Source organism: Stegodyphus dumicola, chromosome 4 (assembly GCF_044657685.1).
Source record: "Stegodyphus dumicola isolate Sdum_Otavi_A_Nest chromosome 4, ASM4465768v1".
Classification (NCBI taxonomy): Eukaryota; Metazoa; Arthropoda; class Arachnida; order Araneae; family Eresidae; genus Stegodyphus; species Stegodyphus dumicola.
The window spans coordinates 39,737,884-39,763,351 of record NC_140771.1 but is presented as its reverse complement, the minus strand read 5'-3'; the positions used below and the strand labels follow the sequence as shown (position 1 = coordinate 39,763,351).

The following is a 25,468-nucleotide window of genomic DNA, read 5'->3' as shown; positions in this document are numbered from 1 at the left end:
TTATTAGTTACTTTTTGTCTCATATTTTTTTGTTTCCTGTTTTAAATTTTTTATTTATAATTAAAAATGCGTGTTTATGCAAATATTACTTACTTCATTAATTGTTCAGTAATTTACTAGTATAATCTGCAATTTGGGTTACGTTCAGATACTTTTCAGCAAAGTAAAGATAAATAAGCAAATGTTTAGTCTTAAATGCTCTAGACGGGCGCTGGTTTCAAGGCGAAACCGGTCCCCTTTCCATAAAGGGGGACGAAAAAAAATTTTTTTAACTCATTTATGTTGTCTATAGGACCACTGCATGTCATTATGCTTACTTTTTCATAACTTTTAAAAAATCAGAACATTGCGCCCCTGAAGGGGTTAAAGAATTTTTAATTGTCTTCATAGTTTTTAAAGAATGTTTTTTTCCAACTGCTAGGAATACAAAGGGCCATTTTAATTATGTTTTAATAATTAAGTTTAAAATATAAAAACCTTTTTTTTTAACTTTTGATAGCTATATTAATTTGAATCAGCACAACTAACTACTCTAAAATACCGGGTGATCAAAAAGTCAGTATTAATTTGAAAACTTAATAAATCACGGAATAATGTAGATAGAGAGGTAAAAATTGACACACATACTTAGAATGACATGGGGTTTTATTAGAACCAAAAAAAAAAAAAAAAATACTATTATCGGGCCTTTTTTCTTTGAGGAAATGCGTGATTCTGGTTTTGTAACTGCTACTGTGACGGGTGAAAGGTACGCCGATATGTTACAGAATCGCATCGTCCCCAGCCTGACTGATAAACACCTGCTGAAACGTACGATTTTTATGCAAGATGGCGCTCCACCCCATATTGCTAAACACGTGAAAGATCTCTTGCGCGCCTCGTTTGGTGATGATTGTGTGGTCAGCCGCCACTTTCGTCATGCTTGGCCTCCTAGGTCCCCAGACCTCAGTCCGTGCGATTATTGCCTTTGGGGTTACCTGAAGTCGCAAGTGTATCGTGAACGACCGACATCTCTAGGGATGCTGAAAGACAACATCCGACGCCAATACCTCACCATAACTCCGGACATGCTTTACAGTGCTGTTCACAACATTATTCCTAGACTACAGCTATTGTTGAGGAATGATGGTGAACATATTGAGCATTTCTTGTAAAGAACATCATCTTTGCTTTGTCTTAATTTATTATGCTAATTATTGCTTTTCTGAGCAGATTATTGCTTTTCTAATTATTTCTTTTCTAATAAAACTCCATGTCATTCTAAGTATGTGTTTCAATTTTTACCTCTCTATCTACATTATTCCGTGATTTATTAAGTTTTCAAATTTATACTGACTTTTTACCCTAACTAATTTGACTAATTTATACTGATTATTGACCCGGTATATGAAAATTGAAGCTAATCCTCTTAATATAAAACACATTTTCTTCCCCCTCAATCCCCACTCAATTCTATGAAAATGTTCATAACAAACCTTAAATATCAGCATGCTATGAGTAACGACAGGTTCCTTATACCCAAAGTTGCGCAGCAAATCCTAAAAGTAAGACAAGACAATATTGATCAAATGCCATATTATTTAAAATACAAAAACTACGGGCATACTTAATTTTTAGCATTGAAAATTCGGCGCCTTTTGTTTATGCATAAAAATAATATTTAAATAGTTTTAAAATGTAAAGAAATCAAATAAGGAGTTCTTGTAAATTAAAAAACAATATTATTAAATTCCCAAAGCTTATTTTAATACTCCACAATTTTTTAAATTCCAATGAACACAGATTATGAATATGTGATTCCTTAACTACTGTAACAAAGTACATTTTTTCTTCCAATAGCAAGAATATAGCTCATTAATCCTTTATCGAAAATTATAACCGAATTCATTTTCAATTAGAAGTCTCATCACCAAGAACGTACGTTGCTCAGGCACACTATAGGGAAGCTATTGATACTACATCTGCAAGGAATGAAGAAGTTATATTCATACAGTTACATATGTCGAGACTCTGATCTATACCTTTGGTTTCGGGCAAGCAGTCAGCCTTAGATAAACCCCATACAGTCTAGAATGACTATAGCAAAATATGCGAGGGCAGATGATCTTAAACGGGGACATTTCGTAGTGAACGTTTTAAATGTTTTAAACATAATTAATTTTAAACATAATTGTTTTAAATCAGCCCTATCTTCGGGAACTACACTTAAAATAATCAAGCATTGCTCACAGCGGCCTTTCTCATGCGGGCATTAGTGGTAAGAGGAATTTGATTAATACAAGAAAAGTCTGTTTGTTCAGATAAGAAGCTTTTAAGATGTCCATGCTCATAGTAAAAAAGGAACAGCTTAATTAATAGAGAACCTAAATCCAAAGGCTTGTAAATAAAAAATACAGAGGCTTCATTTGCAGAGAAAAAAAAAATTATTGGGCTAATGATACGATATAGTTATATCTACAAAAATTAAAATAAAATAATAAATAAAAATGTCTAATAATAAAATTTAGTTTAATACTGACCGAGCAAAAGAGTCGTAAATGGGCACAGAATGGGCAATGAAGAAAATTTCCTTTGAAGTTATTCATTTCCGCACGGGTATTCATTTCCAATGTTTGTATATTATTTCCCAAAACTAATTGGTAATTATAAGTACCTCAGGAAAAATAAACACTGTTTCAAATTTACAATATTTTTAATGTAATATTATTAATATTTTATTCTGTAATATCAATAAAGTCATAATCTGAATTTTTAATATAAAATATGGTAAATCTGAACAAATCTAAAAAACTTCCTCAGTTGTTATATAATAAAACATAGTAATTATAGGCTTATTTTATGTCATTAAGCATTATCAACACTGAAAGCACTATAACTTACTTTTATTTTTTCACTAAAAGTGATTTTTTTGAATCTGGGACTCCACCAATGCAAAGCTATTTAAAAAAAAAAAAAAAAAATTATTATGTATATAATATATATATATAAAGCACGTTTTACTTAAGTATCGATATGATTTATGAAATTATAGTAAAATTATGAAAGTAAAATTAAGCAAAAAGTATAAAAACAAGAACTCATTAAACGTTTTTACTCAAAACTGGAATATGAGTTATATTGGCATTCAGTAGAGGCATTCATTAAAACTGTTCGATGTTGTTGCAATTCCAGTGAACCTTGATCATAAATATCATCCTGTGGAACTCTCATAGGTGCCCCACTCATGATTTTCTATAGAGAATATAGCATTCCAGATTTAATATTTATGTGCATTAATTTTTGAAATAATCTTTGTCATACTCTGCAACTGTTTTGATTTAAAAAAGTTCTGGGAAAAAATGTCAGAAATTTGAACTGTTACTTAAATATATTTTGTCAAATTATATTGGAAAAATGAACGTCAAGATTAAGATTTAAGAATTTTAAATGAGTGCTTTGCATTTGTAACCTTTTTACAGATATAAGTGAGTTTTTAAAAACTGTGTTCTTCATTTCTATTTTCATGAAACCCAGATTTCAAATTTAGATTTAACTGAAAGCATTTCGAGATTGTTTTCCGCTTTCTTCTTAATAATCTTATATTAATTAAGAATTCGAAAGATTCGAGAATCTTTGAAAAATCGGATTCGATAAAATTTAGATTCGTCCTAGCTCTAGTTTTAAGTCTTAAAATATATCCATTCTTTAAAAGCAGAGCTAGAATAATAATTTTAGAAAAGTAAAAGACAAAAAGCGGAAACGAATGGAAAATCGTCTAGAAGTGTATTTAAAGTGTATTTAATCGTCTAAAAGTGTATTTAATTTATGTGCTTTTAACAAAATGAAGGATTTCTATAGTAAAAACAAATTGTTAACTAATCAAAATATATAAAATTTTCAATTGTATGATTTTTTAAAAGTGCATCATTTACCTTTTCGTTGTTGAAATATGCAGAAAACACTAATTCGAGCTAATTAAATATCACATTTTGACTCATTAGTTACTTCATTATAGTATGCGCTTGTTATAACATTGCTAAATATATGTTATACGAGCATTATTTAAATATTAGCAAAGCGTTTTATTGAAACTATAGGCTCATTCTCTTAATGAAAATGTAGATTCATATGTGAATGAAATAATAACGTACTCATTACTCATTCCCACAGAAACTTACAAAAACAGAAGGCAATAGAAAGATGAATTTAGGTTGCTGATGATAAGGCGGAACTGAACATTTTGATAAGCGCTTTTATTAGAAACAAAGAATTTGAATAATTAAAGCAGAATAATGCTTACAAAATTATATGTACACTAGTAAGAGGTTGGGCAGTCGAATTTGGACTGATGAAGACACAAATTGTTAGCCCAGAAGAGCTATTAGTCTTAAAACGGCATTTTGCGTCGAAGCACTATAAATGGCTGTATCACTTTTCAAACTGTTACCACCAAATACTATTCCTCTATATTATATTTAAAGAAATTAAATAATGCAGAATCTGCACGAATGTATGTATGTTTCTTGAATTCTGAAAAAAAAAAAAAAAAAAAAAAAAAAAAAAAAAAAAAAAAAACGATAACTAGAGCCATCAAATTTTGAATAACGTAGTCCTTCACTCGAATACGAGCACCTGGAAGTCCAAATATTGAATTTAGAATTTGTTTTATTTATCTACTTCATATTTAAATTTTAATGCAATTTTGATGAAGAAACTCAACAATTTCAAATGGAGAAGTGGCAACACATTGTGCTAAATAAAATATTTTCATCTCCAGCGCGCGAGATTGTTTATCGGAAATTTCAAAGATATGCCGTTTCTAAATATTTTTAGCCCAAATGCTTTCAAAACGTTTATGTATGCGTAAATGAAAGAAAAAAGGGTCCCTTTGGGCGTAATATAAAATCTGAAAGCTTTTATGATTTTTTTTATTTGAGTGAATTTTAATTTTAAGTGTAATTTGTGTCATTATCAGTTTAGAAACAGGCTGTTTCATTTATTCTATCGATGCATCAATCGCCCAAAGAAGATGTCTGGCAGATCTAAATACTTCTTTTATTGGATTTAATTTTTATTGTTTTGAAATTCAAGATTGGAATCTTTTTCTTATTTTATCACAATGTTCTGTTGCTTTTGCAAAGTAATTTATTTAATTATTACCAGCTCTTCTTTCTTAGTTGAAAATGCTTTGAATTTAAATTTTGTTGTACTTTATACATATATAACAAAACAAGTATACAAATAGGATTTTCGAAACTTAAATCTAGTGCTATTGTTGCTAAGATTGTGAAGCAATATTTAATTAAAGATAATTTTATAATTGTAAATTTAATAAAAAACTAGGCAATTTCAAAAATTTATATATATATGTAGAGTAATAATAATTAAACTAACTCATTTGGTGTTCATTTCGGAAATTTTTTCTTAAAGGGCAATTCAAAAATTTTTCATTTATCAAATCTTTTATTTTGTTACGAAAGAATTTAATCTTAATCGAAATTTCAGACCTTCATCCTAGGAAAATTGTAGTTGGCAGACTATGTTTCTAGCTGAACTTTATTATGAAGTCGTCAATGTTAAATTCAATGCTTTCTAAACAAAAACATTTTGAAACTCTGGCGACAGGCCTAAATTTGGTTTCAAAGCTTCATTAGTTCTCTTAAGTAATCAACTACTCTCAGTAATCAACTACTATATTTAGATCAGCTATTACAATATGTTGGTGGTGAGAATCTGAATTAGAGATATGCTGTGGTATTGCAAAATCAAGAGGATTCAAAGTATAGTTCATGATGATTGGTTACCTTGTTGCTAAGAGTATTGTAATTAAAGCAAACTAATGTCTTAGAATCTGTCAAGATAAGAGTTCAAAAAGTATAAAAATGAAAGTTCTAAATTGAGAACTTTTAAAAATCTTGTTGAAGTTAATTTAATCAAACTCTGGATGCAGAAATTTAATTTTGCAAAATTTTTTGTTGCTTTTATTGAAATTTGACAAAATCTAAGAAACAAAAGTCTTTAATTAATGCAATTGTTTAATAAACATCCTTGAAGAAATTCTGAAGTTGCAAAAGTTGTTCGTTGGTAATAGTGTACAGTAGCTTCAATACAGTTTTCGTGAATCCGAAAAATTAAATAAATTGTAAAAATTATATTGAAATTTAGCAGCATTAAAGTTATTAGTTTAGTAATATACACTGGTTATCATAAATTAAGGAAAAATCGCAAAAATCACGATTACTGAAAAAGTTACGTGTAGAATTTAATGAAACTTACCCACAATATCCAACACATAGTAAGGACATAGTAAGGTATCAAATAACATAAAAAGAAATTACCAGACAAATATGGTAGTATAGAAATTAGCACATGTATAAAATGAACTAATCGAAGGTATCAGTTTGCTATAGGAAAAGTACCTTCAATGGGGAATATGATCGTCTCTAGAAGTAATACAGCAAATACAGCGATGTGTGATGCTTTCAATTATGCGGTCTATCAGTTCCAGAGCAAGCGAGAGCCATTGCTCTTGCAAAGCAGTTGCAAGCGCGACAAGGGTTTGAGGGGGTGGATTGAGAGCAGCTAGACGTCTCCCTAAAGCATCCCAAACGTGCTCGATAGGATTCAAGTTCGGGGATCGAGCTGGCCACTCCATGCTCATAATTGCTTCCTGTTGAAGATAATCCTGTTGAAGATCATCTACAATGCGAGGCCTGTGTGGTTTTGCATTGTCGTCCTGTAACGGGAAAGCATCCCCTATTGCCTCGCATATGGGCACACATAAACATCAAGGATGTCATCTCTATAAATCTGAGCATTCACGGTTCCCCTTGGAAAGACATGGAGGTCTGTGCGTCCACCCAAAAAGATACCACCTCAAACACAGACACTGCCCCTTCCGTATGCATCTCTTTCACGGATGTTTGACGGATGATAACGGGTTCTAGGTACTCTCCATATCAAATAACGCCTAATATCGCTTTCTAGACTAAGCCTGGACTCATCCGTAAAGAGAACCGCCCTCCATTGATCAGGCGTCCAGTGTACATGTTGTCGTGCCCACTGAAAACGGTCCCTCCTATGGCGTGACGTGAGCAGCACACAAATGGCTGGTCGCCTCGCATACAGTCCACCTTCGTGAAGCCTTCTACGGACAGCTGACGTTGACACCAACCTTCCGGTGGCTGCAGCAAGGGAGGATCTAAGAAGAGTCGGAGTAGCGGTTCTATTCCTGAGTGCACATAATGTCAAATATCGGTCATCGGCGCTCGTCGTAGCAGTTGGCCGTCCTTGGCTGAACCTCCTAGATTCCGAATCTGTGGTTTGAAATTTTCTCCAAAGTATATGAACCGCAGAAGAACTCACATTTAGCCATCTGACCACTTCTGTTTGACTTTGTCCTGCCTCTAGTCTCCCAGTGACTCTCCATCGCAGTTCTGCAGGTAATTGATGCCTGGAGGTCATTGTTACGAATTGGCTATCTTAGATTTCTGATGTCACTGTCACAGTGAAATAGGTGGGCTTGCTCTCAAACATGGACTTTTATGCTCCTCGCAGATGATGTATTCCGAAAGAAGCGCCACTAATTTCCATATCGCAGTTTTACTCAGCTACTCTTACTTGGCAACATATTCAAATTTTACACGGTTTGGTTTATTTTTGAGGGAGTTATCGCTATTTTTGTTATCGCTATTTCCCTTAATTTATGATAACCAGTGTGTTTATTATATTTTATAATTTAATTATAATTGGGATTACTAAAATGGATCTAATAAATCTGAGAAAATGAAACTTATTTTTTGAGTTCTACATGCTGTATTAAGCAACAGCAGCTCGCTGACCACCTCCTGATGAATTCAGAGAAATATTGTTAATGAAACATCATCAATTTAAAATTTTTTATAATTTTAATAAGCTCTAATTTTAATCAGACCTTCTTCAAAATAATTTAATTTTGATTTTACACTTTACTTTCAGTCTTAGCTAATGGCTGTTTACTAACTTTTACAGTAAAATTAAATAATATTACTCTACATATTTTTTATTTATATTTTAAAATTGCCTAGCTATAATTTGCTTTAATTAAATATTATTAGTATATATTTATTATTACTTTAATTAGATATGTATATATGTATATATATATATATATCAGAATGCTAGTAAGACAAAATCAAAATTAAGTCGTAAAATCAAAATGTTGACAAGACCTTTAAAAATGTATTTTATTTGTATTCTATCTGTTTCTATACAGAGATTTTTACTCAGTTTCTTAACTATTGATTCTTATTTTATGTTTAACATATTGTTCTCTAGGATAATAAATTTATTGTCTTAAATCGCGTAGAGAAATTTTTTTCGCATTTATTGGAAATCAAAAATTTAAATTCAAGAATTATATTACTTTTTTACATTTTTTACATAGGATGATTATTCAAAAAGGCGAGAGAGACGAAATGCGATTGAATTGAATTGTTGATAATTTTATAGAAAGAGGCTTAATTTCCCTTAAAAAGTCAGGATCATTCTATGGAATCGCCACCAGTTTTCCTTGTAAAATACTTTATTATATTTTAGAAGTATTAATATAGTAAAATATTTTATTATATTTATTAATATTTTATTTAAATTTTTCATTAAATTATATACATATTACGCCTTTTGCTTCTCATAATACGTTCAACCTTTATTAAGTTTAACACTTTTAAAAATATCCTATTTTATTAGTACTTTAATAAATATGTCATAAAATTAGTATTTTGTTATCTTTTCCTGGAGGATACTCAAATTGAAATTAATTATAAAAATGTATGTATGTAAGGAAAACTGTTGTAAATTAAATAATTTAATTTCTTACCATATGCGATTTTATTAAGAGCCTCTTTTTTGTCCACAAGCAAATTTCCTATATAAATAAATAAGTGAATATAATTTAGAATTCTGCATAGGCGAAAACTTCTGCATTATAGGTGCATGCATAGTTGAATTACCAGTAGTAAGTTTATACTACTTTATTACAGTGAGATTAAAATGCGTACGATGACTTACCTTCTTCGTCAAAAGCATCAGCTTCAAAAAAATAGGCAACTTTGTCTCCCGAGTTAATGTAATATTCCTCATCACTCTATTGGGGCAAAAATAGCATTTAGTTACAAATATCTAGACTGAGCTTTAAATTGTAAAAACATTCTAAGCATATGAAAAGGAAGCTTTAATTTCCAAGTAATTTTAAATTTGAGCATGGTCACGTACACATCATTAATGCTAAATTCACTGTATGATAAAATTTTAGCGAGAACTAAATACAACATTAAGAATTTAAATAGAATGGTAAGTGTCTCGAATTCTTAGGTAGCATAAACTGACTAGATGCTAACAGACTGTGTAAGGAATAATACCTAAGTATGACAAAGGGCAGCGAAGGGTCTAAAGAGCCCTTTATTAATGCAATAATGTTCACAGATGGCACCGAATCATGTTTACAAAAGTCAGCACTTTTGACTTAACTCAAAAGGTAATAAGCAGACAGAGTTAAAAAGTCAAAAGGTAATAAGAGACTTTAAACAGAGTTAAGTTAGTCTAACGACTTTTCACAGGTTATTTAACGCGCAGATAGGCTCTGATTCGTAAAAGTCGGCGGAACAGGCTTAATGCGAAGAAGCGCTCAGCGCCACAGAAATGTAATCGCTAGTAAACTAGAGATAGCAACGTGGCCTTCAGGCAAGCAGAACACGTTCTAAATTCACCCTCCAAAAACCTTCTCGTAAATATAAACTTATTTCTACCTTATTTGAATACATCCGCGCTAACTAATTTACATTCTAAAAAAAAAAAAAAAAAAAAAAAAAAAAAAAAAAAAAAAACGTGAGTTGAAATCGAGAGCAATAGGAAAGGTTGCTTTAAAATAAAATTAACTGTTAAGTAACTTAAATAAATCCACACAAAGTTAATCAAAATTCAGATTTTGAAATCAAACCAATCCCCAGTTGAGTTTTGTCTAATTTTAAAGATCAAATATTTCTTTCGGATGAATTATTATTTTACTATTCTGATAGAGGCATAGAAGTTTGATGTGTTACAGTTGCAGTCCTCTCATCAAACGTAGAACTTATAAGGTATTTCTCTCCCTTCTTGGCGTGCCTTCGTGGTGTAGTGGTCTGCATGCTGGGCGCGTATTCCAGAGGTCCGTAGCTCGATTCCCGGCGAAGGCATTGCATATTTTGTAATCTTTCCTGCTTCCAAATTACCTAATGTCTCTACAAGCTGTTTTCGGAAATGTGCCATGAAAGGTCAGTTTCCACTGTAGCTGCGAAAAGAATGTTACTAATATTTCTCTTCCAAGTGAACACTGGCATTCTTTCTTTATTATTTAATAGAAATGATCTAACTTTTTTTTTCTTTTTTGTTGCATATGTATCCTGTAGTACTTAAAAAATGAGAAAGTGCAGAATAATCTTACCAAAATACAAAATAAAGTGACATACCTCGTCAAAATTTACTACTCTTTCTTATATAATTGGATTGAATTATTTTCTCCTGTGCGAAGAAGCATCGCGTGGATAAACGTAATGTGGATAGATAGTATATGCCTGAATTCGAGGTTTTAAATACTATTAAACATTCGCTTTTCCAGAGAGTGTTGCTAATTTTCATCGCTTTCTGTCAGCATTTTCTCAAAATCTACAAATGCATATTTATTTCGCAACAAGAAATTTCTTATGAATAAAATACAGTTATTAATTCACACAATTAATTCACAAAAGTGATCGTTAGTTTCCAAAAGTAATGTCAAATATTTTTAAATGCAGTAATCTAAAATTATTTTTCAAGTATGATTTACCTAGTCTTCTTTATACAGTAAATATATTTTCTGGAAATAAAGTTCATTAAGCTTGAAATTAATACTTTTTCTTCTGGAGAAGAAAATCATAGGAAATTAGCCGTAATCAGACGTAGAAATAAAAGAAAGCTGGAGAAATTAAAAAAAAAAAAAAAAAAACTTCAAACATGTTTCTCATATTATGGATCATTACTATCTTTTCGAACATAGATTATTTAGCTAGATTATTTAGCTTCTCCACTGATTTTTTATTACTATGAGTAATTTCAGTTGCTGTTTTAAAGAAATATTTTTCTTCCACACTTTACATTCCATCTCTTGACAAATAAGAGGATATGTTTAGATCTGTTACCCTGAAAAGATATTTTAAGCATTTCAGCATAAATAAATAGTAACTAGCCTAATATTCATAATCGTAAGCTTAATTGCATTAACAGAGTTTAGAAATAATTTGTAAATTATATTGTTTGCTGTTAATTTAAAATTTTATTTTAAAATAACAATAATTTCGTACTGAACTATCATACTATCAATAAACTTAAGATTGCAGCTTCAAATGATTGACATATTGCCATAACTCCTCTTCCGTCGTATTCTGCTGTTGAAATTAAGTTTGGTTTTTGATATCATTCTTTATGTTTGCTTTATAATAAAAGTGTAGCATCTCGTTTTGGATTAGTTTGTCGAATCTTACTCTATTATTTGGAATCTTTATTTTTCGTAGATTTCGAAAAAAAAATCGTAAAGTTCTTCATTCTTTTAAAAAACTTTCCTCGTCATTCGGTCATTTTGCCAATATATTGGATTTTTTTAAAATATTATCTGAGGAAAAACATTTCTATACGATTCATAAAATTCTGTTGCAAATATCAAAGCATATACTCTACGATTACTTTAATAGTTTTGGCAATATCGCACTGTATTCTATAGGATAAATTTGATGGTATCCTAAGTGTTTTTTCATTTGAGCTTTGAATAGCACTTCATTGCATTAAAAATTAAAGAGGTTTGCATTAACCATTTCAACAGTTTTCTAATAGCTTTCGTTTTTTTCTTAGCAGCAAATAAACGTATCTTTTATGTACTTTTAACCATTTTAATAAATTATGTATTTATGCGCTTTCTTAGAGCAGATGCGATAACAAAACATTGAAATAACAACAATTACAAAAGAATCTTACTGAAGAATCCAGTGAAATGTTTTTTAAAATTTATTTGCCGAGTCTCGATGCAAAATAATTCCGAAAAGTAACATTGTTTTTGGTGTAGTTGATTTTGATTGTCGTCTCAGCTGTGTTCAAAGAATTTTGTGACATTATTTTCCTGCTTTTAAAAGAAGATATTAATTTTCATGCTCAATTTTTTTTCCTGAAAGATTTCTGCATTTTTTTAATCATATTTGTTACTTCATCAAAACAATAGGTTAAAAAAAGGACTGAGGGAATAAATACATGTTCCTAAACAAACTTATTATAGTACTTCAATTCAAATTTCTGGTACTATTTTCTGAAATTAAAATTTCTCGATCACATCGTGAAACGCTTTATATATAAGTTTACATAATTTACATTCATTGCATTAAAAAAGCAATTTAAAGAATTCACTTTATAAGAATATTATATAGACCCAAAATGCCTTTAATTTTTTTTAATATTGTATATCGTTTTCATATAGAAGAAAGTAACGATGGAAGATTCTGTACATTTCTTGTACTTAAACTCAGAGATAAATTGAGAACATTTATGAAAGCAGACATTTAGCCCTTTCAACTCTTCATTATCTATGTTTAGTCAACAGGAATTCAACGAGTTATTAAAAGATAACTAGTAAAACAAAACGCGTTAACTAATGTTACAGAGATGTCTCGCTATTTCTGAAAAGATAGTCTACACCATTTCTAAATTTACAAAGTTCTTTTTTAGATTTATAAGCTGCGATTTATAACAAATTTTGGGAACTACACTTAATTTATTTACAGTATTTAAAAATGAGTTAGTTTAGCTGTAAATGTAGATATAAACGAATGGTTTTCTGTATCATTTGCGGGTATAATATCGAAAAAAAAAGTAATGGAGAAAGAATGCTATTATTTATTACAAATTAATAGTAATACTCCGAAACGATTATTTAAATAGATTTTGAATGGAATGTTTAGAATATATTTTTCTTAATGTTAATCTTTAGTAACAAAGTAAAAAACCTCAAAGTAAGAAAAATTTAAGTGCAGTATTATTGCAATAAGAACTTACAATTTTTGCATTATGCTTTGTTTCTTACGAGGAAACAGCGATCTATGAGAAAGAAGAAATACAATTAAAATGGTCTGACTTTTGCTTATACGTTAAGAATATATGTTACAGTTAACTATTATGGTATTCATTTTTTTAAATGCAGATTTATATTATATTTAGTGTAAAAGTTTTTCCCCTTAATAAAAGCAATGCTTAGAGCATTAAGTTACAGATTCAGAAGAAGTGTAAACGAGATCATAAAATCCCGTAGGTTGCTGTAGGTTTGAAAATGCTGCAGGTTTTAGCAAATATATTTAAATAAAAGCTTTAACTTTCGCAGATACTTTTAATTAATCCAGCAGTTTCACGAGTCTTAAATTCATTATATCAATATTTCTTATGTGTAAAAGCATCAGATACAAAAGTCTGAATTTCAGATTATTTTTTAAATAATGAAAAGAATACTTACTTTTCTCTTAGGATCACTGTATGCAGAATGCACGTGAACGTCTTCTTCAGTCATATTTTCTATTTCATCCTGCATGCCTTCCCTAAGTTCTTCCACTTCATCATTTGTTAAAAAATTCTCAATTTTACAGAACCCATTTACTGAGAACTAAAATATAAAAGACCAATTAAATAACCTCAGAAAATAGTTGAATTTTTCGTTTGCAATGAAAAGATAATACTCCTTATAACTATTTTTTATTTAACTACTACTCTGTGAGATTTTAGTTTAAAAAATAAATAGAACCCGACGCAAACTTTAATTCGTACATCTCTAACTAAAGATTTGTAATCCATTGAAATCTTAGAAAAGTTTGCAAACGTCAAACACGTGGATCACGCGAGGGAGACAAATAAACTGTTATGATGAAACACGGCGAGGTCTGTCAATGTTGGGCACCTTCCGTATTTATACCCTAATTAAAAAATGTATACTGTTTTATCTCTTCTACACGTGATTGTCATTCCACCATTATCAAGGCCTTCACAGTATAATACGTTATGTCATTATCTTATCATTAATTCAAGTGGGAATTATCCTATCACTCACAAGATTTTCTAGAAATATTATTCTTGTTTTTGCAAACGGTAGCTTATTCTTTAGAAAGTGTGTTTATTATCAAACTGAATTACGCAGCTCTAGATAAATTTCAGTTTTTCGGGCCTTAATTGATAGGATGACCAGAACCTTCCGGTTCAAGCTAAGACAAAGCAGCTGTTTATATATATATATATATATATATATATATATATATATATATATATGAAAATCATTTTCTACTGTAGTAAATTTTTAATATCACACAGGTATGTTTCTAATCATCCTTTAATTATCAAACTCTTTATTTTAAGAAAAAATTCTCTCTCTCTTTTTTATTTCATGACTGCACTCTTCGTTTAATTCGCCTGCGTAACATTTTTTAAATACATGGTTTTCACTATATCAACGTAAGTTGAGCTTTTTTAATCACTCAAAAAATAGGAAAAATCTTGATTTTTTTTTTTTTTATTTTTTTATTTATTTTTTTTTTTTTAGTCGTCACAATTTCTTACAGTACAACATTTTGCAAAATAATTTCTTATCTGATAACTTATAAAGAATTTTCTTCCTCCTTACAGTGTATTTTACTGGAGTAATTGGTAGCATGCCTGGCTAACAGTCGGAAAGCCCGGAGGAAAGTCCTAGCGAGGGCATTGCTCATCTTTCATGTTACCTATTCTGAAATAAATTTGACTCTATAAGCGAAACTCGATCAATTCTCTTAGATGTACTGTGGTGCGTGTAAAAAGAGCAGAAACCCAGTACAACCACAGTAGTTCCTCCGCAGGCGGGTATACTCCAAGTGCGCGATTCATAATTTCTTCCCTCCCCGTCTGGGGATACTCCAGCTACGCAAATCAAAATTTCTTTCCCCCGTTGCTTACATGGTTACAGTTTTACTCTTCGAAGCCAACTGTAGCCAAAAGGAAAATAAAAATAAAGAACTAGAATTACATATCACAATCACAAGTAAAGAACATCTAACAAGCAAGCTAATTACTTGAATAACAGTAATAAATGCGAAAGCTAACAAAAAAATAAAAGGTATTAGTAAACATACATATTATCATTACAAACGTATTTCATTAATTACAATATTAGAGCAAAAGGTATTACAAAAACATCATAAATTAAATAATTATAAAGCATACCAATTATATTTTTTTAAATTACATCAAAAATAGTCATGACGTCTGAACTAAACTGCAAAATTTAATATAATTCACTGGCGTTCAAAAGATTATTCCGTATCCAAGCGTGTTAAAGTATGCTAGAAATATTTTTTGTTCCCTTTCAGGAGCGCAATGTTATAATTTTTTAAAATTTATGAAAAAGTAAGCACAATGACATGCAATGGTCCTATAGACAACATAAATGAGTGTAAAAAAATTTTTTTCGTCCCCTTTTATGGAAAGGGGACCGGTTTCGCCTTGAAACCAGCGCCCGTCTAGAGCATTTAAGACTAAGCATTTGCTTATTTATCTTTACTTTGCTGGAAAGTATTTGAACGTAACCCACATTGCAGATTATACTAGTAAATTACTGAACAACTAATGAAGTAAGTAATATTTGCATAAACACGCATTTTTAATTATAAATAAAAAATTTAAAACAGGAAGAGACAAAAAGTAACTAACAATGCACTAAATTACTTACATAAAACTATGAAATATTTTTAAAAATTATGTTAAAAACTAAGATATGTGGAAATAAAATAAATTTAGATGTATACAAATATTTTACTATGAACTAAATGGATGAGAAAAGCGACGGCTAAGAGAAGCAGAATAAAAACGCAATTGTGAGTGTTCTTCAGTGTGCTCTGTGTCTCTGTAAAACAAGGATGTCAAACTCGCGGCCCGCGGGCCGCATGCGGCCCACAACAAATATTTTTGCGGCCCGGCCAATATATCGGCAAATAATAATATATAATAATAAAATAACATATCGACGAAGAAAAAAATGAAATGTTTCCTGCTAAGTAATTAACGATAATTTATTAAGTGTTGTTAGATTACTCACAGCGAGCTGACACACACACTACTTAAATTACAAATGCGTGTGCGTAGCTTGCGTTCAGCTACCTTCGGCTTTTGGGGGACACGTTCCCTCGAAGACAAATTTTTTTTTTGTTTTCTTCGATTTTCTCAATAAGTATTGACTCAGTACCTAGCCATATGCAAATGGAGGTGATCGAGATTCAGTGCAACTCAAATTTGAAAGCAAAATTCATTGAAGTGGGCGTGCCTGAATTTTACAAATATTTACCAGCCAGGTTTGAAAATACTCGAAAATTCGCATATGAAATTATTTCCGTGTTTGGTAGCACTTATCGGTGCGAGCAGTTATTTTAAGTCATGAAAGGTAATAAGTCTCCTAGTAGAAACCGTATTAATGATGCTCACCTTGGGTCAGCGTTGAAAGTTATCATTGCAAACAAAATTTCTCCCGAAATAGGAAAGATAATAGCAGAGAAGAGATGTCAAGTATCAGGACGTAAACATAAATATTTCTTGTTCTTTTCTGTATAAATATATATATATGTTTATTATTGTATTATTCGAAATAAATATACGTTTCTATGAATATTGATTTTTTTTTTTTTTTTTTTTTTTTTTTTTGCGGCCCGCCTAAAGTTAAACCTTGTTTGTTTAGCCCAAGTGTACCTATGAGTTTGACATCCCTGCTGTAAAAAATAAGAAATGTTTTCCCTCTCTCAATAGCTCCATAAATCCTCATCTTTGAAGCCACTCAAACGAAGATATGGTGCAACTGGTTTCATACTGAAACCGCGCTGAAAACATTCAAAATTAAAAGGGTTCCATTCCTTTTTTTTTTTTTTTTTTTTGTGAACTAAGGACATTTCATTAATCATTGATGCCTGCTTATAAAATATATTGTGGAAAAATTAAAAATTGTAGTGTTTTTTGTTCTTAAAATAGCCCTAAAAGAACAGTGACAAAAACAAGGTATTTCTGAACGATTCGTATCAATTAATGGATGCCCAAAAAAGTTTAGTGCTGCCATCTGTTATCAGCTTTAAGAAGTAATTTAATTTTAGCAGCGGTTTTGAGAAAATGAAACCAAATTTTCTAAATTAAAAAAAAATGTTGAAAATGCTGTTTCAAGGCGAAACCACCGCCCCTGAAAGGGTTAAAGTAATCATGTAAATGTTTACAGAAATTAATGGTTAAATTAAAAAACAAACTTAACATGAAATCTATTATAACAACATTACTATGCGTTTGGAACACTGAAGTATAAATTTTAAACAAATTTAAATTATTATGCTAAGAAGACTTTTCGAAAATTTATGTAGAAGAAAAGAATTACATAAACAGTACTGCAAATTAATATAATTAATCAGGCCTCTCAATAAATAAAAGCTTATTTTTTAACCAAAAATTAAAAACTGGGATGCAAATGTTTATGTAATATACTTGGAAATATCTGAACATATAATTAATGAGAAATGTGTAATTAAATTAATAACAAGCTAATTAACAACAATATTAAGCTTAGTTTCATTCAATATAAAACAAACAATCGATCAGGAGCTCCGCATAACTGAAGTTTTATTGCTATTTTACGTAGATTTACGTATAAAATAAAAGTTGCACTTGTGAAACAAGCGAATATTGTACTGATAGTCAACAGAATTTAAAATATAGTGGTTAAAAATATGACTACTTGTCAGAAGGTATGCATAGTTGCTATAGCTAGAAAAATTGAATGATTAGAGAAAATTCATATAATTAAGGGCTAATTCATATAATTCATATAATTGTGAAGAGAAAATGCTGAAATAAACATGTTAAGAAAATTAGATTGAGAAATAATCCTTAATTTATTGATATCCATATAAATTCTATGCTTTTGGAAAAAGTTACATATAATTTGCACCGAGGTATCAATCACAGAAACCGAGTTATTTTCTTTACTTATTTTTTTTTAATTAAAGAGATATGCTAAGGTAAAAGTGAAAATTTTTGCAGTGTTTTTAAAGAACCAATTTAAAAATTATTTCTACTTCATGAACTGAAATTTTTACAATACATTTTTCCACATTAAATAAGTGAAAAAAAAAAAAAAAAAAAGAGAGAGAGAGAGAGAGCTGGGGAATCTCTGGGATTAGAAACCCGGGTCGAACTACCAATGTTTAGCGATTTTTTCGCTTGATCGTAAGACCTTTTGAAATTAGACTGAACAAAATATTAAAGAAAGTAGAAGCTACAGCACATGTAAGAACAAAAGTGGGCTGATAAAATTATAGATTTTCATGTTTGGTGAATGAATTAAACTTATCTGTATGCCGTTATAAAATATTAGGAATGTAGCATAAAAGCATCAATGAAGAAGGCAATGGCAATCTGAATCATTATAATCTAAATGTATAACATTATCAGTATCAACTATTAGTTTCAATACTGCTGAAAAAATTATAAATGAATTATAGTGCAAATCACATGAACTCGTTGCATTATAAATTACAAGAGTTGAAAATATTATTAGCGTGATTTAGCGACTATCTTTGTTTGCAAATAATTACAAATAATTAATTTTACAAATAATTTAGCCTGAAACTAGATTGGAAAATAATTTGCGTGCTGAAGATTAATCTTTACCAAGGTGTTAGAAACATCTTCTGTTAACTAGAGTTATGATGCAAGAATTTATAAAAATTATCACTTGAATATAAATTGGTATAAACACATACAAAATATATAAATTCTACATACATGAAAACTTGAATACAATGCAATATTAAAAAGGAATGGATTAAAAGAGAACTGAAAATCCCAAGATATAAATATAAGGAAGTTCGAATTCTTTTGTTAATTATGAAAATTCTGCAGATGCTCATAATTATCAATTAATTAATTAAACGTGTATTAGAAATTAAATGTAAGCTAAAGTACATCAGGTAGAGTAACTGGAAAACAGAATAAATATTTAAACGTTTCTAATATTAAAATATGGAATTTCTAAGAAAGTTAAATAACTTTAAAATAACTTCAATGATTAAAAATGGAAAGCTTAATAATGCATATATTGCAATAATATTAGTGTGAATTTAGAAACACTTAAATCCAATTTTTAAATTTAACAAGGAGATTTTTTTTAATTAAATTAGAACTGTTTACCTAAAATGGTAAATTTGGTATGCCTAAAAAGGGTAAATTTTAAAAACTATTCTGCTATCTAAGAAAATTTGTTAATATTTATCTAGACAAGAAAACTTATTTAAGGTGCACTACAGATCCTATATTTGATAGGTTAATTATGTATCAGTTTTATGTATGTCATTAATCTATCAATTTTATAATTCAAAACTTATACATATATGTATATCAGTAGCTAAAATTTACAACTTGGAAAGTTTAAATTTTTTTTTCTTACTGAGGATAAAAACGATCTGCCTCATTATACATTTAAGCATCATAAAACTTTAAAATAAGTGTAAAAAAATTAATTTTTACTTTAGCACACACCAGATTTTAAATTAATATTTGTTTTCAATGCACAATTTTTACAATATCTGATAAACGAAATTAGAGGCTTGTAGTCTCAATAAAATGTCCCATTAATGGCGATAAATGACTTTTTGTAGCACACATCTCCTTGGGAAGTTCTTAGAAAGAGAGGACAGAAAAACGTCGCGCAGTTCGTAGATTAGATAAAAAAGGGGGGGTCTTGAATTAAATTTCGCGCAGTTTGTATCCTACCCCCAGACACCCCTTAAATTTGGGTGGAGAATTTAAGCTATTTTCTCCCTTGTTACGAGGTGCTTTCGTGGTGCAATTAAAAGCACGTCTGCCTAACAATTGGAATAGCTGGAGTTCGATTCCTGGCGAGGATATTACTCATTTTTCCTGCTCCTGCTCCGAAATAAATCAAATGATTCTACAAACTTTCTGTCTTCAAATTATTTCCTTGGGCAAATGAAATTTTCCCCATGACTTTTCGGGAATATTATAATCTTCAGGTTGTCTTTTCCTTATGTTTTGGACGTAATTTTTCATGGAATAAAATGCTTAGAGGATTCAACTCCTTCGTTCGCCGGCTTGTTCTTTATATCTCTCACCAATTAAACCGTCTGATTAATGGCTTCCGAGAAAATTCACGACAGCACCCACCAGTCAGTGTGACAGACAAACTCCAACAGACCCATAAAATTGAAATCTCATGGACTGCAATACTCGTGACTGCCATCCAAGGTCTAATCCGCTCCATGCTCAGTAGTATAATAGTCATAGTTGCATTCAGTGACAGATGCTCGGTGCACTGGTTTCTACATATTCAGTTTCTCAAAATTACACGCAATTTAATCATCTTTGCGTTATATAAGGTAATTGGGAAATAAATATGATTCTTCTAACTGTTTTCCTTTATGGTGTACAAATTTTAATGGCATGTTTTTTTCTCAAAAGTTGCTTTTTTCAATTCCACTGATTTTGCTTTGACGTTCTCACGGGAATAATAAATAAAGGTATTATGTGTATTCATTTTATTGGCTAAAGAAGGAATATCTTGGTTTAAGATCTTTATAAAAAATGGCTTGTTTTCAAGTTACCTTCAGGAAATACCACGGAAACGTTAAGCAACGAGGCCTGTTTGCAGGAAACCGAACTATCAGAAAATCTTGAAGCTATCCGTTTGGAGTTACCTACACGTATTAGCATTTACAACAGTTACGCTTATTTACAAAACTAAAGCTGATACGGACAAATCAATGCCGTTTTTAAAATCTATGTCAAGAATATACTCACGGCTAAATCTTCGTTTCAAAATACCTTTCTTTTCCTCCAGTTTAAGTGTGCTGTACGTAAAATATAGCTTATCATTAGCAATCTCGGGAGGTAATTGAGTGTCTATAGGTATAATAAAGAAATCTTTGTTTCCGAATATTACTCAAAGTTTATATTAATTTTGAAAAATGTAAAGCCAGTTAACCATACATAGTTTTTTTTTTAAATACGAGAACGAAAAATGACGTATTGTCTGTATCTGCTGCATAATTTACCAAAACTTCGTATTTTTAAGTGAACTACTTTCAGTATTTAAAATTTCTGATATTAACCTTATTCTTTGAAATAAGTAACTTTCATCAAACTGTAAATGCCCCTTTAATTAAAGTCAAATTCAAAATACTCAATAATTAATTCTAATAGAAACAATTTATTTGAATTAATAATTGATTAACAATATTTCAAAAGCATTATTTTATGAGTGAAACTTCAAACGTATGGAAGATGGGTGAAAGGAAAATAATTCTAACAACGGTTTATTTTTTCCTCTCGAAAAGTCAGTTAGCTCCTGAAAAAATTCAAGTGTTTTTTCAGGAGATAATATCTATAATAGATAAGTATCTATTGTGAAAGCATACTTTAGTGGTTTTCACCAGTTTAGTGGTTTCACTAAATATATATTAGAATGCTTGATAAAACTTTATAAAGTAAGATGCAAATTATCCATATTCCAAGTTAGAATTTATTTTACACAAGTTACTTAAGCGGGCAGGGAAATTTTAAAATATATCCAAAAGCGAAACAATAGGATCTGTTCTGAGGTACGCTGATAGAACATCAAGTCAAGAGTGTCACTGAACTCCGACGCCTAGTAGCTGGAAATCGAATTCATTTCTACTTTTATCATAAAACAGAATCTAATTTTAAAATGGCGTAACACAAACTCAGGTATTTTCATTAAATGTTACCTTTGCTTAAAAATACAGGGTGATTATAATTAAAGTTTAAGTTTCAAAACGCTATAAAAAAAGAACCACTGATGAAAATGATGTGAAATTTGAAAGGAATGTTATTGAAAAGGCGGAAAGCATATGGCAGAAGAAAAATTTTAGTTTCAAAAGTTAGCAACAGATGGCGCTGTAAGCGGCAGAATCACGACGAGAAACGAGAAATGATTCGTAAAACAATGGCTAAGGTGGAAGTTACACATTAAAACGCATTGAAAAATTAGAATTGTTGAATAATTTTATTTGCATGACTGTACATATCACATCGAAAGGGACAAATCGGTTTCAAGAGTTTTTCGGCGACATACCGCATAAGAACCATTCATCAAAGAAGTTCGGGACTGTCGCGAGACTGGCGCAAAACATGTTCAATATGGTGTCCACCGTTGTGTGCAACAAGTTTAAAGTGACAAACAGCATGTTCCACAACGGATCGCAGTGTCTCCGGGGTGATGTTCAGAATGTGTTGCGAAATGCGTGCCTTTAATTCCGCTAAATTTGCAATTGGAGCACGGAACACAACATCCTTCAGATACTTCCACAGCCCGAAATCACACGGAGTAAGATCAGGCGATCGGGATGGCCAGGATGTAGGGAAATGACGGCTGATAATTCGAGCATTTCTGAAATAGCGCCTCAGCAGCTGTTTCACGGGATGTGCAATGTGCGGAGGAGCGCCATCTTGCATAAAAATGATTTCATCCACACATCCATGCTGTTGCAGACCTGGAATCACGTGGTTGCACAAAAGAGACGCATACCTCTGACCAGTGACGGTTGCGGGAACAGGACCGGAAGCACCCGTTTGCTCGAAAAAATATGGTTGTAGGATGAATGATGCCGTAAAGCCACACCATACCGTGACCCTTTCAGGATGAAGTGGTACGGGGTGCGTTGCCAGTGGATTTTCTGTTGCCCATATTCGACAATTCTGGGTATTCACGTATCCTGTCAGATGGAAATGGGCTTCATCTGTCCACAAAATTTTCCACGGCCATTCATTATCCACTTTCATGCGAGCCAGGAATTCTAACGCAAACGTCTCCCTAGCTGTCAGGTCAGACGGAAGCAACTCCTGCACATGGCCAATTTTGTACGGTTAGCATTGCAGAATGTTTCGCACAATTTTCAGCACTGTGCTCATAGGCCTGTCCAATGTTCGGACAATTCCTCGTGCACTGCACGGTTGCACACCACCGGCCGACCCCTCCTGTAATGCTGTGGCCACTTTTTCAACTACCGTCGAATGCACTCGTTTTCTCCCTCTACCAGATTGCACATCAAACGAACTTGTCGTTTCGAATTTTTGCATCATTTTCTTTAGACATACGACACTCATTGGACCAACGCCTTCTTTTATACCCTTCAGTGTCCTGAATTTTTGCAGAGCTACTCTTGACAATCATCATTCTTGTAATACAGCTTTACCAGCAGAGCGCAGTCCTGCAGTGAAACACCCATGGCGAACGTCTGAGACGCGAAATGAGGAACAGCCTGGTATCTGGTGGCTTTATAACACTGAAATTTAACTAACATTTTAATTTAAGTCTTCTTTCGCTTGCAGCGCCATCTGTTGCTAACTTTTGAAACTAAATTTTTTCTTCTGCCATACGCTTTCCGCCTTCTTCAATAACATTCCTTTCAAATTTGACGTCATTTTCATGAGTGGTTCTTTTTTTATAGCGGTTTGAAACTTAAACTTTAATTATAATCACCCTGTACTTTGCTGTCACGTAATGCTTAAATTTAGCGAAGCATACTGAAGCGTATTCCAATAATTCTTAATTTTTGACAAACGGAATAAAAATTCAAATTGTTGTGCCCTGGAAGCCCAAATAAAATGGAAGCCCAAGATGAGCTTTACCAGTTCTTTATTATAAAACAAAGAACCATACCCCAAACTGGTAACAGGTATCGTTATCTTTAATAATTACATCATACAAACCATCACCATTTTAGTTCGAGATGTATCGCTTCTATATGTATTGCTCATTTGCTTGTAACAGTATCAAATGTATGCATCGGAACAAAAGGAATTTTGATGCACATGCCCATATGTAAAATGTGATTATTATTTAGAAATACGATACATATGCATATATACTGAGCAAGGCTTTACAGTCTCGTGAATAATCATAAATCTTGTATAAAACTTCTAACGACAGATATATTGTCAACTTGCATTTCAACTGGTTTCAAATATTGTTCTAATTATTAATTGACAACAAATCTTGTAAACTCACTTACAAAAGCCCTAAATTTATGTACTGTATTAGTTAGTCTTTATCATTTTTCTGCATAACAATACGTTTTGTTCATTTGTTTACGGCAGTATTAAATGTATATATCGTATCAATAAGATTTATCATTCTTCTGCGTAATAATATGTATTGTTTATTTGCTTGTATTAAATGATTGAATTAAGATGATTAGAATTTTGATGTACATGCCCAGCAAAGTGTAAAGATTATTTAGTAATATAGTACATACAATATGCGGACATTAATTTCCAGGAGTGACATACCTGTACGGAACTTGTATTTGGTAAGTCGTTTATCTGCGCATGTACATTGAAATTGGCACCATTCAGAAGCAAGCGGTTGTCCTTGAAACACGCATTAAAACCAAATCGTAGCTGTTCAATTTGTGTTGTCGAAAGTAATATGCAGCATAGAATTAACAACTCTAACGGATATGGCAGCTTCCGACCTGAGGCTATTTTGCCACATGGAATTAAGTGCCGCCCCACCGCACTTACAATCTTACCATGTTGCGACCCCACAGCGCAAGGGCAGACAAGGCAGTACCCGTACGGTCCCTGCGAGCCTTACTCTGTTCCGAGAGCCCTCAGGCCTTCTGTGAAGTCTGCTTTTTTTATCACTGTGGTTGAGATTGCCTAGGTACAGACCCTAACCAGTACTTCCCAGGCGTTCGCCTGAGTCAACCCACGGGGGGGGAGAGCATAGAATTAACAATAAATTCTGCTTCAAACTGGACGAAACTGCCACAGAAATTCATGAAGTGTTAAAACAAGTGTACGCAGAGGAAGCGATATTCCGTTCACGCATGGCTTAGCTGTTTTCGGGACTGCCGCGAAAGTATCGAGATGTCGCGCAAACTGGACGGCAGCATTCCGTTCGCACGCCAGGAACAATTGAGAAAGTTCGTGAGCTTGTGACTTTGCCGAATAGCTATTCAAGTACTCGCCAACGAACTCAAGACCTCGGCACCATCATGTCACAAGTACAAGTTACCCTACTTACGCCCACTCATTATAAAGACCTTCTCTATCGGAATTTTTGGATTGCCTTTTTACAAATTTTCTTTTCGAAATTTACCTTGAAGTATGTTACCAATCCCTGCAGGTGCTGATGGCCTGTAAAAGTTCGTAAGGGAAAATCGTCCTGTCATACACCATTTTAAATCCGATGAAGGCGTGACCACCTTTTAGGAGGCGGAAATATTTCATTCTGTATATCCGTCACCACCGGAGTAACAAAGCCTCCCTTCCGCTGCGAGTGAGGTCACTAAGCTAGGGACTAGTAGGCATAACAAACCGTCACCGCTCCTTTCTGTGGTAACGTGCAAGCATGCATGTAGTTTTAGCGGGAGAT

At 31.8% G+C, this 25,468-nt stretch overlaps 1 protein-coding gene across 1 annotated transcript in view; it reads right to left on the bottom strand.

Moving 5' to 3' along the window:
• The window catches only part of LOC118183617 (phytanoyl-CoA dioxygenase domain-containing protein 1-like), a 41,757-nt gene extending 27,795 nt beyond the window's left edge, over positions 1 to 13,962 (bottom strand). The window contains exons 1-6 of the mRNA XM_085814741.1: positions 13,828 to 13,962; positions 13,520 to 13,666; positions 9,028 to 9,103; positions 8,837 to 8,884; positions 2,881 to 2,936; positions 1,476 to 1,538 (exon numbers count right to left, since the gene is read on the bottom strand). Of these exons, the coding sequence (XP_085670867.1) occupies positions 1,476 to 1,538; positions 2,881 to 2,936; positions 8,837 to 8,884; positions 9,028 to 9,103; positions 13,520 to 13,666; positions 13,828 to 13,854 (417 nt within the window). The 5' untranslated portion in view covers positions 13,855 to 13,962. The remainder of the gene's footprint in view (positions 1 to 1,475; positions 1,539 to 2,880; positions 2,937 to 8,836; positions 8,885 to 9,027; positions 9,104 to 13,519; positions 13,667 to 13,827) is intronic.
• Positions 13,963 to 25,468: the final 11,506 nt, after the last annotated feature.